General features: G+C 40.0%; 1 protein-coding gene across 9 annotated transcripts in view; it reads left to right on the plus strand.

Moving 5' to 3' along the window:
* Positions 1-15025, plus strand: part of tnrc6ba (trinucleotide repeat containing adaptor 6Ba) — a 214964-nt gene that overhangs the window by 175402 nt on the left and 24537 nt on the right. For 8 of the 9 annotated variants that reach the window (XM_043679483.1, XM_043679480.1, XM_043679481.1 and 5 more), the window contains 9 exons: positions 4226-4300; positions 6235-6283; positions 7188-7333; positions 9070-9240; positions 10854-10988; positions 11480-11614; positions 12126-12218; positions 14085-14283; positions 14394-14549. In XM_043679483.1, the coding sequence (XP_043535418.1) occupies positions 4226-4300; positions 6235-6283; positions 7188-7333; positions 9070-9240; positions 10854-10988; positions 11480-11614; positions 12126-12218; positions 14085-14283; positions 14394-14549 (1159 nt within the window). The remainder of the gene's footprint in view (positions 1-4225; positions 4301-6234; positions 6284-7187; positions 7334-9069; positions 9241-10853; positions 10989-11479; positions 11615-12125; positions 12219-14084; positions 14284-14393; positions 14550-15025) is intronic. The other variant, XM_043679489.1, reaches the window with a different exon arrangement.

The following is a 15025-nucleotide window of genomic DNA, read 5'->3' on the forward strand; positions in this document are numbered from 1 at the left end:
TCAAGTATAGACCCGTCAGAACTCCCAGCATCTCACCTGAAATCCTGTTGCTTTCTTCTTCATACGTTGACCTATTTTGTATTTCCAAGTTGTATTTTGCATTTCAGTGCTCGCAGTTGTTCACTTGCATATCTAGAAAACTGACCTGGTACAGTGTTTTTTGAGGGCAAGGATTCTGAATGAACCTTGGAATAAATCATCAGAAGAGTTTGTAACTGAAGTGTCTAGGAAATTGCACAATGTTGCCTAAAGACAAGTACCACCTGAATGGAAGCATTTGCTGACTAGAATCAGCACTTTTTCAGAAGGTACAGTTCCAATAGAATACAACAAGTTAGTCATGGTCCTTATGGGGAATTCTAGTTATGAGCAATTGTTTCTTGTGCATGCTTGTAATATATAGAAGTTATTTGCTCCTTTGTTTTGTAAAATTTATGAATGCATGCAATGTATTGTCATACACTTTATTTTAATTAAATGCTAGCAGCAATGTGTATGTACCTGGCTTTCCTGAACATTTTGAATCTTTATCAGAAATTGAAGCAGTACAGATTTTTATGATAACTAATTTGTAAGGATTACTTACATAGATGTTCTCATTTGAACAGTCTTTCCCACTCCGTATTGTTTTAAATTGGTGTGGCTAGTTCACTCCAGAAGTACTTGTAAAATGTGGGCAATTACGGTTTTAGCAAGATTTCTGTAGACCTCGTACCACTTTAAGCTGGGAAGGAAATAGATGAACTGCAGTGCGTTGCTATCATGGTTTTCACTTGAGACCTGGTGTTGTGAGAGTGCAGCCCAAACCAGTGAACTTGACAGTTTCCTCTTTGGCAAGAGGAGTGCTCCTTTTGGATTGTTTTTAAACAAAGAGTAGTGGGTTGTAAATATTTTTAATCAACCTGTTCAGAAATGTTATGTCACACCTCTGGAATGGATGAGTCTTGAACCTAGACTTTTTAGCCCGGAGGTTTCAACACTACCACTGTACCTCAACAGCCCCCTCAGTTGTGGGTTGTAAGCACACCACTGCATGTAGTTCAAATTAATCAGCATTAAATTGATTTGTCTGTCTCACTTAGGAATCACTGAATACAAGGAATGACATACTGTTGTAGTAAACATAAGAAATAGCATCGTAGGTAGGACAGCATGCCCTCTTTCCTAAACTGACTCCATGAAATAACTAAACATCTACAACAACTTCATATCCTTCCTTATCCATTTCCGTTGATTCCCTCAGTGAAGCAAAACCTCTTTGTCTCAACAACACATCCAAACACCGTTCTCTCGTGTAGAGAAATTCCTTATCTCAGTCTTGAATGATCAACCACTTATTCGATTATAAACCCTATTTCTAGTTTCTCTACTTAGAATATGCCTCCCAGCAAACACCTTAAAGTTTTTTTATAACTATTAATTAGATCACCCCAGGTTCTCATGTCATTAGTATAAGCTTTCTTGAGAATAGGTCTGAAGAATATTGTTGAAACAGCATAGGGTATTTTACTCACTTCTACATATTACCAGTACCACCAGCTCCAAGTATTGCAGCTGCTTTTATCTTCCATGGTGTATTTAAATAGGCTCTTAGTGATTGTTTGGTAATACTTGATGAGGCAATTTTGCTGAAACCATTTCATAATCAAAAGGTGTGACGCTGGAAAAACACAGGTCAGGTGGCATCTGAGGAGCTGACGAATCGACTTTTCAGGCATAAGGGGAGGGTGAAGGGGATAAGTGGGAAGGAGGATGGACAGTTGGAGGGTTGGATTTGGGATGGGGTGTGGGGAGGGGAAATGAAGAAACTGGTGAAATCTATGTTGATGCTGTGTTTTTGGAGGGTCCCAAGGTGTTCTTCCTCCAGGTGTCGGGTGGCTTGGATTTGACGGTGAAGGCAGCTCAGGACTTGCATGTCCTTGGGATAGTCAGCCACAGGACTGTGAGGCTGTTTGGTGTGGGTTTCCCAGAGACGTTCCCTGAAACGTTCCGCGAGTTGGCATCCTGTCTCCCCAATGTAGAGGAAACCATATAGAGAGCAATGGACACAGTACATGGGGTTACCCTTGTTTACCCTTTTGATGCTGGTCATTCAGTTTTAGTGGTATTAAATGGCACATTGTGGGTATCACAGTTGGTCAAGGAAAATGCTTGCATGCTGGGGGCTACACAACATCAGTTCTAAAATGTTGTAGAGTCATACAGCACAGAAACGGACCCTTCGGTCCAATCAGTCCATGCCGAACATACTCGCAAACTAAACTAGTCCTACCTGCCAGCTGCTGGACCCATATCCCTCAAAACCTGTCCTATTCATGTACTTATCCAAATGTCTTTTAAATGTTGTAATCATACCCACATCCACCACTTTAAAACAGATGTTCGTTCCACATGCAAACCACCTTCTTTGCAAAAAATTTGCCTCCTGTTGTTTTAAAATCTTTCTCCCCATAACTTTTAAAAATGTGTCCCCGGTCATGAAATCCCCTATCCTCGGGAAAAGATAGCTGCCATTAACTCTCTCTCTGTATCCTGCATTATATTATAAACTTCCATTTGGTTGCCTGTCAACCTCCTACACACCAGTGAAAAAAGTCCCAGCCGAACCAACCTTTCTTTGTAACTCAAACTCTCAATTCCTGGCAACGTTCTGCTAAATCTGTTTTGAATCCTCTCCAATTTAATAGTATCTTCCCAGAACTGGACCCAGATCTATCTTTAGCTTAAAAAAGGGGTATGATCCAGTCCTTTGTGATTGTCTTCACATTTTAAAGATGCAATTTGCATACCAGAAAGAAAGGGTAACCTTGCTGCTAATGAGACAAAGTAAATTGAGGTAATTAGCATCAGAAGACAAAATGTACTCGAAGTCCCTTAGACTGTGGAACGGTTCCAGGGATTAAAAGTTATAACATCCCTGAAATGGAAATGTGGAACAAGACAGCTTTAACATAAAGTACTGAATTTGTTTCTGCAAAGGCAGGTCAAGCTCACATGGCATGGAATTGAGTATGGATCCTAGGATATGGTGAGAATATCAAATGGAGTGTTGAATGTCCAGAACACAACTGTAATGGTGGGTCGATCTGCAAAGTAGTATCTCAGTTTGAATCGACAGGGAATAAGGAATAGCCTGATGAAGGAACTGTGGCAGTTTGTTGATTTTGGATACATCAAACACAAAAAGAAATAGAAATGAAGATGAACACAGTTAAAGAAAAAAGGCAAGTGGAAAGTCTAACTGGATAGATCAGAACTACTTCAGTGTGGGCATTCCTGAGCATAGCCTCAGAAATAAGAATCCCAATCCTTCTTTTTGGGAACTATGCTTGGATATATTGTCATTCTGTAGCCATTTGAGTGTGCAGCATATTCTGTCACCATGTACAGGAGTTTACAACAAGTCATGGCTATTTTTGATGAGGCTACAAATGTTAACTGCTGATTTTCTGGATATACTTGAAAGTCTGTAAACTCCTAATGAGCTAAACAGTGATAGATTGTTTATACTAGTTGGCACAGATTAAACACAGACACAGAATAATTAAAAGGGAAATTTTGAGTGATGTATATTTAAGTTTGTAAGACCATGGTGAAAACACTCAAATAACTATTGAAGTCGAATCTGTTTAAAATGGAATACTTTGAAGAAGATAATTTTGTGGGGAAGGCGGAACAAGTAGGAGCATGGGATTAGCTACATACCTGGCTGGCAGGGAAAACCACCTCTCAGACTTGATTGATTAAATTAGGTTTTGATACTGGATGATTACAGTCTAATTGCGAATTGATTGTGATGAAAAATAGGGGAGCATTTGTAAAATGTACAGTGTCACCTAATAGAGCATTTGATAATGCTAGTTCATGGAAGTATTTTTCCCATTTTGTAGTGACTTTTTTCTGGTGAAAAAAGGAAACTTTAAAAAAAAAATTAACAAATCATGAAGTCAATTTTTTTCATAATTTAATCCATGAAATTAAGCAGAAGGTATGACTTTTCAGTGTTGATTTATGCTATCCAGTGGAATGGGGTGGTGAGGCTATGGTTTACATAGGTTCAAATCAGCTGGATGGGTTGGTAATGAAATATACATAGATTTCTTTTAAATCATGTGAAGAAAGATTAGCAAATGTTGGAATGTTTAGTATATCCGTCAGCTTCTAAATAGGAAAGGCCATTCAGCATTTTCGCCACCATGAAGTGTAATCTGAATCTCTCCTTCAGGGCTCCATGAAAGGTGGAAACAATGACACATGGATAAACCCTCTCTCTACGCAATTTTCCAAAATGGGATTACTGGTAAGAACAGCTTTACTAAACACACTGGAGAATCAATTTACCTGAATTGTTACTTAAATTTATCACATGAAGCCTGCTGCTGACAAACCTTATTACTCTAAGCCTTGTGACAGAAAGGTGTACTCTGACATTACAAGCAAAGCACATGTTAGTCATGTAATGAAATACAATACAAGGGTAGGCCACTCAGCCCTTTGAGCACATTCCAACATTCAGTAGATTATGACTGACCTGACTTTTAACTCCAATCCTATATTTCTGCATAGTCCCTATGAATCCATCTACCTCTGCCTTAAGAAAAATGAAAGATTTTGCATCTGCTACCTTTTGAGAAAGGGAAATCTAAAGACATTGTTCTTTGAGAGAATAAAATGCTTTCTCCTCTGTTTTAATTGGGTGCCCACTTATTTTTAAACTCACCTTAGTTCTAGATTGTCCCACAAGAGGAAACTTGTTTTCAACATTCTCCTGATCAGATCCCTTCAGGATCTTGTGTGTTTCAACTAAATCACCTCTGACTCTTCTAAACTCCAGAGGATACAGACCTCGCCTGTCCAGCATTCCTCGTAAAATAATCCGCTCATTTCGAGGATTAGTCCAGTAAACCTTCTCTGAACTGCTTCCAAAGCATTAACATCCTTTCATAAGTACAGTGACTGGTACCATCCAAAATGATCCAGATGAGGTCTCACCATTATAAATGGAGCTTATCAATGAGCCATTTAGAAGTGACTGAGAATGCACTTCTCTCATTTCCTTTTGCAAAAATTTAAGGCATGTTGATAATGTGAAGTATTCTTAGTCGGATATATTTTTCAATGCTAGCAATATATAGAAGTAGTTAGAGGCTTTAATATATAACATATTTTGTGACTGCTGTACTAAGTATGTTGTCTTTATTATTGTCACCACCAACATTAGACCTATACCCTCCAGAATCTTATCCTGGTGGTATACATCTCAAAATGATCAATTGGGTACATGTAGCAATAATCGGTAATTGTGCAGTTTAAAAATAAACAATGAGTGAATTGATGGTGAGGGTTTTCATTGTAGTTAATTTAATTGTTATATACCATTGTCATGTTTTGTGTCACAAGACTGAGTAATGAGGTAAGTGTGACATTGATTGTAGTATGGTCTGCAGTTTTGTGTGCTGTTCCATGTTCTTGAGTTGAAGTTCACAGGCTGCAACATGTTACACTGGGTGATATTTATTTCTAAATCTCGAGACAATCATTTTGTTATTGCAATTAACTTTATTTTTAAAGATATGTAATCTTACTACTGTGCTTTAATGATTCCTGAAGAACAATAATAAAATGGCAGTATTAACTTTGGAGGTCGATTATTTATAATGTAAAACTAACTTTTGGAAGATATTTGTTTGTAGCGGTTAGTTATAACTTTCAGCATTTGAGTTCAGTGGGTTGAGAGGGTTGTAATTGAGAACAAAAACACTGAGGACCTAAGTCACTGGGAGAGAGTTTCAGCTGGAGGTTACTGTGTATTTAGAAGTAGTTATACACCACTGTGGGGAGGGAGACTGAGAAGTGGTGAACATAAAACCATTGTGGTGTCTGCAGTTTTTATTTGATCTGTCCTGAATTTTAATACATAATTTTGTTGAAGTTGCTTTTTCTTGTTAAAATGCAGCTTGGCTTGTTCCTAGTATAGTAATTTGTGGGAGAATGCTGCATTTGACTGATGTACCAAAACCTTTAAAGTAACGATGCTGGGAAGATAACTTGTCAGTGACTAGACTTTGTCGAGAGAAATCTGCTTTTGGGTTACTTTAAAAACAAAAGAAAGTGCATGGGTTTGGAGGTGCTTATGTTGTAATTAAAAGAAATAAAGTAATGACCTGGCACCACCAAACTCATTTTAATAGTTTATTCTTTTAATTGTTATTTCAAGTTATGTTTCATTCACAGAGGGAGCCTTCAGAAGATGGTGTTGGTAACAAAATGGACTTAGCTGTTGGTGAGTGCTAAACAGAATGAAGTTGGATTATTTTGGGCAGTTGATGTGCTTTAAAATTGCTTCTTTTAGAAAACTTTCCTTTTATTCTAATAGTGATTTAAGGTGCTCAGGTTGGGAATCGATGCCTGTGCCTTCCTTCTTGAAAGATGATTTTTTTTTTTCACCATTTGACTCATTTGATGCCACTCAATAATACAATACATCAATCTTTTCCCTGCAGATGAGATGTCAACATTTAATTCTATGACATTTCTCTAGATTGCTTGTGTTATGAATATTTTTTTCATAGAAAATATAGAATCTCATTCTGTTTTTTTAACGCTTCCTCTTCCCTCCCATTTCCACACGTATCCAGTTTCCAGCAGGGATCATGGGAATGGCTATTGGGATGGATTTTTCTTAATCAACCCAGAGTATTTCTGTTAACACACTTGCAACCATCCATTCTGGCACACAGCATGAAAAGGTGCTTAAGAGTTTCTAGTCATGTTGTATAACATATATCATTAACCAGAAGCTAGCAGTGAGCTCTCCTTTTTTGGTAGTTCCTTTTACCTGCTCTGCAACACCATGTGGATTAATAGCGACTGTCTCGATTAACATACAGGTAGTTCTTCTATAACGTGATTGTTGTGTTCTTGTGCAACCCCGCATTAAAGAAAACTCTCACTTTAGAAAGTGTTGGCTATGCAATCATGTTATGGCCAAAGCTTTTTTAAAAATTTGTACTTCAGAAAGTATACCCAATTTGTCAATTGCATTACAATGATTTCGCGTTGACTAAACTCCCGTTATAGCAGAATGGCTTGTACATGCGCACAGAAAAACACTCGTTTACTCTTGCTTCTGACTGAGAGGAAGTGGGTTGGTGACCATCTTTAAAACCTGCCTTTTGTCCTTCTAGTTGGTCTATCTGACAAAAAGCTGGAATCTGACAAACGTGGAATGAACATGGATTACAATGGAATGATGAGGAAGGATCGATCAGGATTCCGGCCACCAAATTCCAAAGACTCGCCCACTGCAGACAGTGGACCCTATTTTGAGAAGGTGAGGGCTATGCTGCTAGGTTGTCATCTATTTAGTCATACACATCCATAGAGTACCTCACTACTTTCTGAAATATCCTAAAGTTTTCTTTGAAATGTATTGACTGTCTAATATAGTTAAAGGAGCTGCCATATTATACACAGTAATGATTTTCAGAGGCTGCAGTGAATAGAAGTCAACATAATCTATTTCTAATAAAAAGGGACACATACGCAGAAATAATCAGGTCAGGCAACATCTGTGGAGTGAGTAACAATCTTAGCTGTAATAGGCTGTAAGCAAGAATGGAGCCAGCACAGTGTATGAATGGGAGGGGAGGCAGTGTCATAAAAGAGCGATTTGTGGTAGGTTAGAAGGCAGAAGAGAATAAATGACACAGGTGGGCACCACCACCTTGCCATTCACCATCCTGTCTTGAAAATGTACCACCATTCCTTTAGTGTCACTGGGCCAAAATCCTGGAGCTCAGTCCTGACCAACATTGTTGATTTGCACCTACGTTTTAATGGGTTGCAGTGCTTCAATAAGGCAGCTTATCACCACCTTCTCAAGGACAACTAAGGATGGACAATAAATGCAGGCCCAGTCAGTGAAGTCGACATCTCACGAATTGTTCAAAAAAGCAGAAGAAGTTGATAAGATGGATGTCTGAAATGTACTGGAATAGACAGCCAGTCAATAATTTGTTTTCCCTTCTATTATTTTTTTCTCTAGTAGCTGTTGAGAGAGGGGAAGTATTGACCAGAAAAACAGAGCAACACCACTGCTGTTCAGATCATTCTGCGGGATCTTTAATATTTACCTGAACCCTACTGGAACAGAGAGAAACAGATCGCATTAAATGGGAAGCAACTTTGCAGTGCAGCATCTCAGTTAGGACTTTAATGTAGTTTATCGCTTTAGTCCATAGGTCTCTTGGTTCAGAGGCAGGCAAATACTGAGCCAAATCGATAGAATTTCTTTTTGTTCCATTTAATGTGACATTAGTTTTAATGTTAGACCATGTCATTTCCAAATCAGTTTCTGCAAATTTAGTTGTAAATTCTGTTCAAAGGTGGAGAAATTGGATTTTTTTTTCCCAGTTTCTCATCACCTCTTTCCCCTCTTTCTCCTTTTTAAGATTGAATTCATGATCTGGTCAGTTCTAACTAAACAAATCTGAATGTTCCCCTACCAGCACTTTTCTAAATATTGCAAACAGATTGCACAAATTAGTAAGATTATCAGATAAGGTTTTTTATCATTTAGGTTTAACTCTGACCCTAACTGAGTTTTGGTAAATGGTGGCAAATTCAGACAGTATTGAATTCTGTTGGTGTAAATACTTTGAGTAAGCTATGACTGTTAAGCATGTGATAATTGTGTACGTGTATGATTCTTTATAACCTGTCTGCTAAATATTAGTTGATTCATTGCTCATCTGTAACATAGAGCTCTGAGTTTATGTGCATGACATATTGGAAAGGTTCATTTGTGTAATTTTGGATTCTTGTAATGAGGAAAATTGATCCAGAATTCTTGAACACTACATGATTTCTCTACCGAGTTGATGATTTCCATAAAAGTTTGACGTAAAAGGCACTACTTGTATGTGTGTGTGACGCCTAACTGCTTTCTCTTCTCATTTTTGATATTTCTTCTTGTCCTTCCCTTAACTCATCTTTGTGCTGTTTTCTTGTCTGTTTTTCCCTTCCTTTCCTCCCCAACTGCATGCTGATTGGCTAACCCTCCTTCAGCTGACTTTGCCTTTCTCCAATCAAGATGGGTGCCTGTCTGATGAGGCACCTAACTCGCCCTTCTCCCCTCCTCCGAGCTGCAAGCTGTCTCCCTCGGGCACTGCTCTACCCACCGCCAGCCTCGGCTGCATCGGCTCTGGTCTTAACATGCAAAATATAAACGCTAGACACGTAAGGGTTGCATTCTGAATGTGTCTTCCAACTGGAATATTGTGGCATTGTGCAATCAATTCCATTCTAAGCAAGCAAATCTAAGTGTCTTTTCCTGGCTGCATGTTGCTATCTATTGCAAAAGTGATGCACTAATGAGTAAGGTTATTGATAATTTATGTAGCATTTTAAACCTTCACCTCTTCGACCCCTTTTCCACAAGTTAGACTCTGGTTTAATGTCACTGTGTCTCTTTCTTCTCTGAACCAGTTCTGGAGTTCCTATGTTAGAGCAATATCAATCTCGATAGGCAGATAAAGGTTGAAGTCAACTACTTGACCACTAATTAGAAGAAAAAAACCTTAAATGTTTACAACAAACACATTTATTTATGCTGTCAGACAGTGCTCCACAGACTTGTACTGTGCCATTAAATATTGTCCAGTGACTAGATTTACTGTTTATAGGGCTAGCAGAATTGAATTTTCCTTATTGCAATAATGCAAAGGTTTAAATCTGTGCATTTCTTTCGGGACTAAATGTAATTCTAATTTTCCATTGATCTTCATACACCAGTTTTGTTAGGCTTATAGTGGGAATGAGAAATTTCTCGAAGTAAATTTACCCCTTACGTTTCCTCATTCCCCTAGATGGAGGTTCACAGTTGTAAACTGTTAGAAACACTCTAGCAAGATGGCAGTCCTGAGACCTGTGTTCTTCTCAACTGTTTAATAGCTCATTCCTGTTACTGCAGCAGAGATGCTTTTATTGAGGTGACCATAAAGTTAAATGATGGATTTGTAGAATTTTCATTCCACTTATGTCATGGATAAAAATCTAGCAGTCTGGTATTGACTCTTATCCTCAAAGCATACCTTGGTGGGATGAAACACTCTTTTATAGTTCTTTCATAGGGTGGTGGTGCCTCTATTCTGGCAGCACACCGACTGATCAGTAGAGAATACGGGCCAGTGTGTTCAGCCAAAGAAGGTTCTGGCTTTTTACTGAATCTTTGCACATGAGAGGGTCAACAGTAGGGGAACATGCCTGTCATTTTGGCACTCACCTGCCAGGTCCCCAGATGGAACACACTGCTAGTCCACTGTAGAACAGATCCATCATTTGCAAAAGGGGTGAGAAAGCCAATGCAGAATGGTGATTAATGCATGGTAGGTGCAGGCAGCTTTCAAAACTGAATCGCTTGTAGTATTTAGGAATCAACTAGGTAAGCACTTGGTAGACAAATACAAACCACATAAGCCAATTAGATAGTCCAGTTTGGAAACTAGGCAGGTGTAATGGACCAAATGGCCATTTGTATATCCAACTCGAGTGTCTGTGATCCATATTTGATAAGTGGAGGTTTGCTGTAAAAACACATTTCCTTTAGTTCTTTAACTACCTTTTGTGATACAGGCTGTTCCTCTGTTGTCTAGTAGAATAATATAAACAGTGGGCGAGTATCAAAATAAAAACTGAATTTAGAGACCAGTTGCAAAGATTGCAGTAATGACTGCGTCCTGTGATGACTTCCTTCCTGATTCATTGAATTCGTTAAGTGATAAATGAAAGCAATCACTGGAATAAAATTTAATTACTTTGCTGTTTTTTCTCGATCTCTCTCATTCGCATAGAATGGCAATCATGGTTTATTTGGCGGTAGCACAGCACAATCTAGGGGTGTGCATACACCTCAAGTGCAACCCATGAATTCATCCCAGCCTAACCTTCGAGCTCAAGTGCCTCCACAATTCCTACCCCCTCCTCAGGTATGTAACCAACGCTTATGTCTGAGCTCATAGTATTTTCTGTATCTGCTCTTGTGGTATTTTTGTTTAGGTGATAGAGTGTGAGGGGGGAGATGGGGTTTGAGTTTCAAGAGACTATATCAGCTTTTGAATAAAGATTCCAATCCAACCCAGGTGAATGGCCTATACTTCACAATGGATACTTGTTTGAATCATTGGGTTACTGTAACTGGAAATAATTTTGTTACTTAATCATTTGTTGAATGAGAATTGCTGATCAGGCTATAATTTTTGCCTATCCATCTCCAGCACTGTCATCTCTCAATTATTAATACACATTCTCTACCATAGAGTTTAGAATGTGGTCCTTGCTTCAGCAAAGGGCATTAATAGCCTCACTTCTGAGGAGCATCGAAAAATGCTGGTGAGAGATCGATCAAGATTAGAAAATTGCAATGGCGATAACTGCTTTTTAATATACCAATGTGCTAAGTGGATTCCTTACTTTGTAGGTTCCTGCCTCCATGTTGAAGCATACTGCTCCGAATGGTGCCCTGAACCCAGCCCTATTTAGCCTTGGTCCTCAATTATCCCCTCAACAAATAGCTATGCTCAGTCAACTTCCTCAACTCCCACAGCTCCAATTGGTAAGTAACGTTCTTCCAGCATGATGTTGCAGTGTCAACTAGTTTTGTTGATTCAGTTCAGTCTCAGTGTAACTTAGCCTGTCAATGCAGAACAATTGCAATGCTGATGGACATTCTGAAGGGTGAAAGTTCTCCTATGATTGCAGCATGTTGTTAAAGCTGTGCAGAGCACATCTGTATTTCAGTTCATGGCTTCGTGTAATTGAGTTTTCTGCTTTGGGTGAAGCAATTGTTACTTTATCAAAAGTGTCTCCACTTTTGCCCATATCTAGTAGTGTCAAAAATGTCTAAAGCGTGGCAAGTTACTGTGAAGCATGGTAGATGCGGGAGTGGTTAACTTGGCCAAATAGCCCTGCTTCATTAAATCCTGCAAGAGGCAATTTATTCCATACAACTTTAATCCTGAGTTGGACCTTGATGAGAATACAAAGTAAACTTAATTGCTTAGAGAATCTGGCCTTTACTCTGACTTGTTGCACATTTCACATTAGCATCTTGTCCATCTACGCAGGCTTATCAGCTCTTGATTCAGCAACAACAGCAGCAAGTGCTGCAGAACCAACGAAAGCTCTCCGCTGCTGTCCGACAACAGCAAGAGCAGCAGGTATGAATGATGCTTAAAATTAGGAATCTGTGACATGCTGACATTCTTACTGTTGTGTTTTATTTATAAAAGTAGTTTAGAAAATGACATTAATGCTTGTTTCATTACTGGAGATTTTTAAATTTATCTCCTTTTATTGATACTTACTGTCACTGCTTTTGAGCGTAGAGTGCCTCCAAACGGGCCCCACCAGCAGTGATATATTTCCCTCCCCTCCCCTATCAGCGTTCCGAAAAGACCACTCCCTCCGTGACTCCCTCGTCAGGTCTACACCCCCCATCAACCCAACCTCCACTGCCGGCACCTTCCCCTGCAACCGCAAGAAATGCAAAACTTGCGCCCACACCTCCCCCTTACTTCCCTCCAAGGCCCCAAGGGACACTTCCATATCCGCCACAAATTCACCTGCACCTCCACACACACATCATCTATTGCATCCGCTGCACCCAATGTGGCCTCCTCTATATTGGGGAGACAGGCCGCCTACTTGCGGAACGTTTCAGAGAACACCTCTGGGACACCCGGACCAATCAACATTAGTTTTGCTCATGCTGGGTATCGGGCCACAACACACTGCAGCACACCAGAACTGCAAAAAGAGGAAGGGGAACACCTGTACAAGGTATTCGCCAAAAACGGGTGCCCGCGCAATTTCATCAACAGATGCCTAAGAGAAAGACAACAGAATGAGGATATGCCGCAACCCAAAGGACTAGCCACACTACCATACATCAGGAGCATTTCAGAACTGACAGCCAGACTACTGCGACCACTAGGACTTATAACAGCACACAAACCAACAGCCATCCTTAGACAACAACTCACCAGAATGAAGGACCCGATACCCAGCATGAGCAAAACTAATGTAGTGTACAAAATCCCATGCAAGGACTGCACAAAACATTATATAGGACAAACAGGGAGACAGCTAACGATCCGCATCCATGAACATCAACTAGCCACGAAATGCCACGACCAGCTATCCTTAGTAGTCACACATGCAGACGACAAGCAACATGAATTCGACTGTGACAACACTACCATTATAGGGCAAGCCAAACAAAGAACAGCCAGGGAATTCCTAGAAGCATGGCACTCATCCACAAACTCCATCAACAAACACATCGACCTGGACCCAATATACCGGCCACTACAGCGGACAGTTGAAACTGACAACCGGAAGCGGCAGGGACAGGCACACTATAAATGCCAGAGGAAACACCACAGAAGCGCTTCACAGGAGGCTCCCAAGCACTGAGGATGTCACCTAGACAGGGGACGAAACGTTTGCAACAAAAATTTCCAGCTGGCGAACAGAACCACAACAACGAGCACCTGAGCTACAAATCTTCACCCAAACTTTGAACACCTGTTGAATTTGGATGATAGCTTTTTGTGATTCATGGATGAGAACTCCCACATCCATAGTTTTCTGCAGTCTTTCTTTAATTAAATTGTATTCAACTCAAAGTTCTTCCTGCCAAGGTGCAAAACCTCACAATTCCTTATTGTATTCCAGCTACCCAGTTTTTGACTGCTCACTTGTCCCTTATCCCTTTGCGTTCTTTGTGTCATCTTCACCACTTGTCTTCCCACCTATTTTTGTGTTGACCACAAACTTGGCTAACAGTACATGGACTTTCTTTGTCCAATTCATTACATATTGTAAATAATTGTGACCCCAGCACTGATCCCTGTGGTATGCCACTATAGGTGCCATCTTGAAACCTTTTCCCAACTCTGTCTTCCATTCAGTTATTAAAACATCTGACATTCAAGAATGGAGTGTGGGGAACACGCCAGGTTACTCAGATTGAAATGCTGAAATTACCTGCAACACTCACTTGTGTGGTCTTCTTTTCTCAGCTTGCCCGTATTGTAAGTGCTCTGCAGCAGCAGCAGCAGCAACAGCAACAACACCGACATAACACCCCTGGGATGAAACACTCACCGTCGCACCCTGGCATACCCAAGCAGCACCTGGATAACGTTGTGCCTAATTCTCTTCCCTCTGGCCTTCCAGACTTCCAGACCAAAGGACAGCTTCAGCCGGGTTACCCAATGGGTGAGTCTTATCAGATTGTCTTGGTTTTTTCAAATTTATTCTGAACACAAACCATTTGTGTAGCCCACGGATTTTGGGTGAACAGTACCAAAATGTCTTTTGACTTGCAGGTCTGGGTTCAAATATGAACGTAAACCAATTAGACGTCAACAGTATTGTAGGAATGAAGGAACCTCAGTCCCAGCAATCTCGGCTTAAGCAATGGACAACTATGGAGGGTCTTTCACCAGCCACTCCGCCACCCGATCACAACCCCCTCAAAAACGGTAACTATCCAAAACCAGCATGGGGCTTTAATGCACTGAAAACAGGTGCCATCTTCCACATTCTTCCTTTCTTCAATCTGTTTCAAATGAAGACTCTGCTTTTAGTGACAGTTACATTTTAATTTTCCTTTTGTTTCTTTTATTTTGCCTTTTAATCCTCAAATTGATACTTGGTCAGTGTTATTTACATTATCTTCTCTTTCAAATGCTCTAACCCTCAGTATTTGTCAACAACATTTAGGAACTAGTTAACTTCAGGTTTCCAAGTTGCAATGGTTGTGTGTGTTTTTGATGGGTATCAGGATATTTGATTAGAATGTGCCTCGGAATCAGTTGAGACAAGGTGAACTGATCTTATTTGCGTTTTGGGGACTTCTGGGAGCAGGAGAAAATGCTTCATCCCAAATAGGAAGATGTCTGGCGGATTCTGTTTTAGACTTGTGAATTTGAGCAGTGTCAGACACAATTGTTAAATG

This window comes from Chiloscyllium plagiosum, chromosome 39 (genome assembly GCF_004010195.1).
Source record: "Chiloscyllium plagiosum isolate BGI_BamShark_2017 chromosome 39, ASM401019v2, whole genome shotgun sequence".
NCBI classification, from domain to species: Eukaryota; Metazoa; Chordata; class Chondrichthyes; order Orectolobiformes; family Hemiscylliidae; genus Chiloscyllium; species Chiloscyllium plagiosum.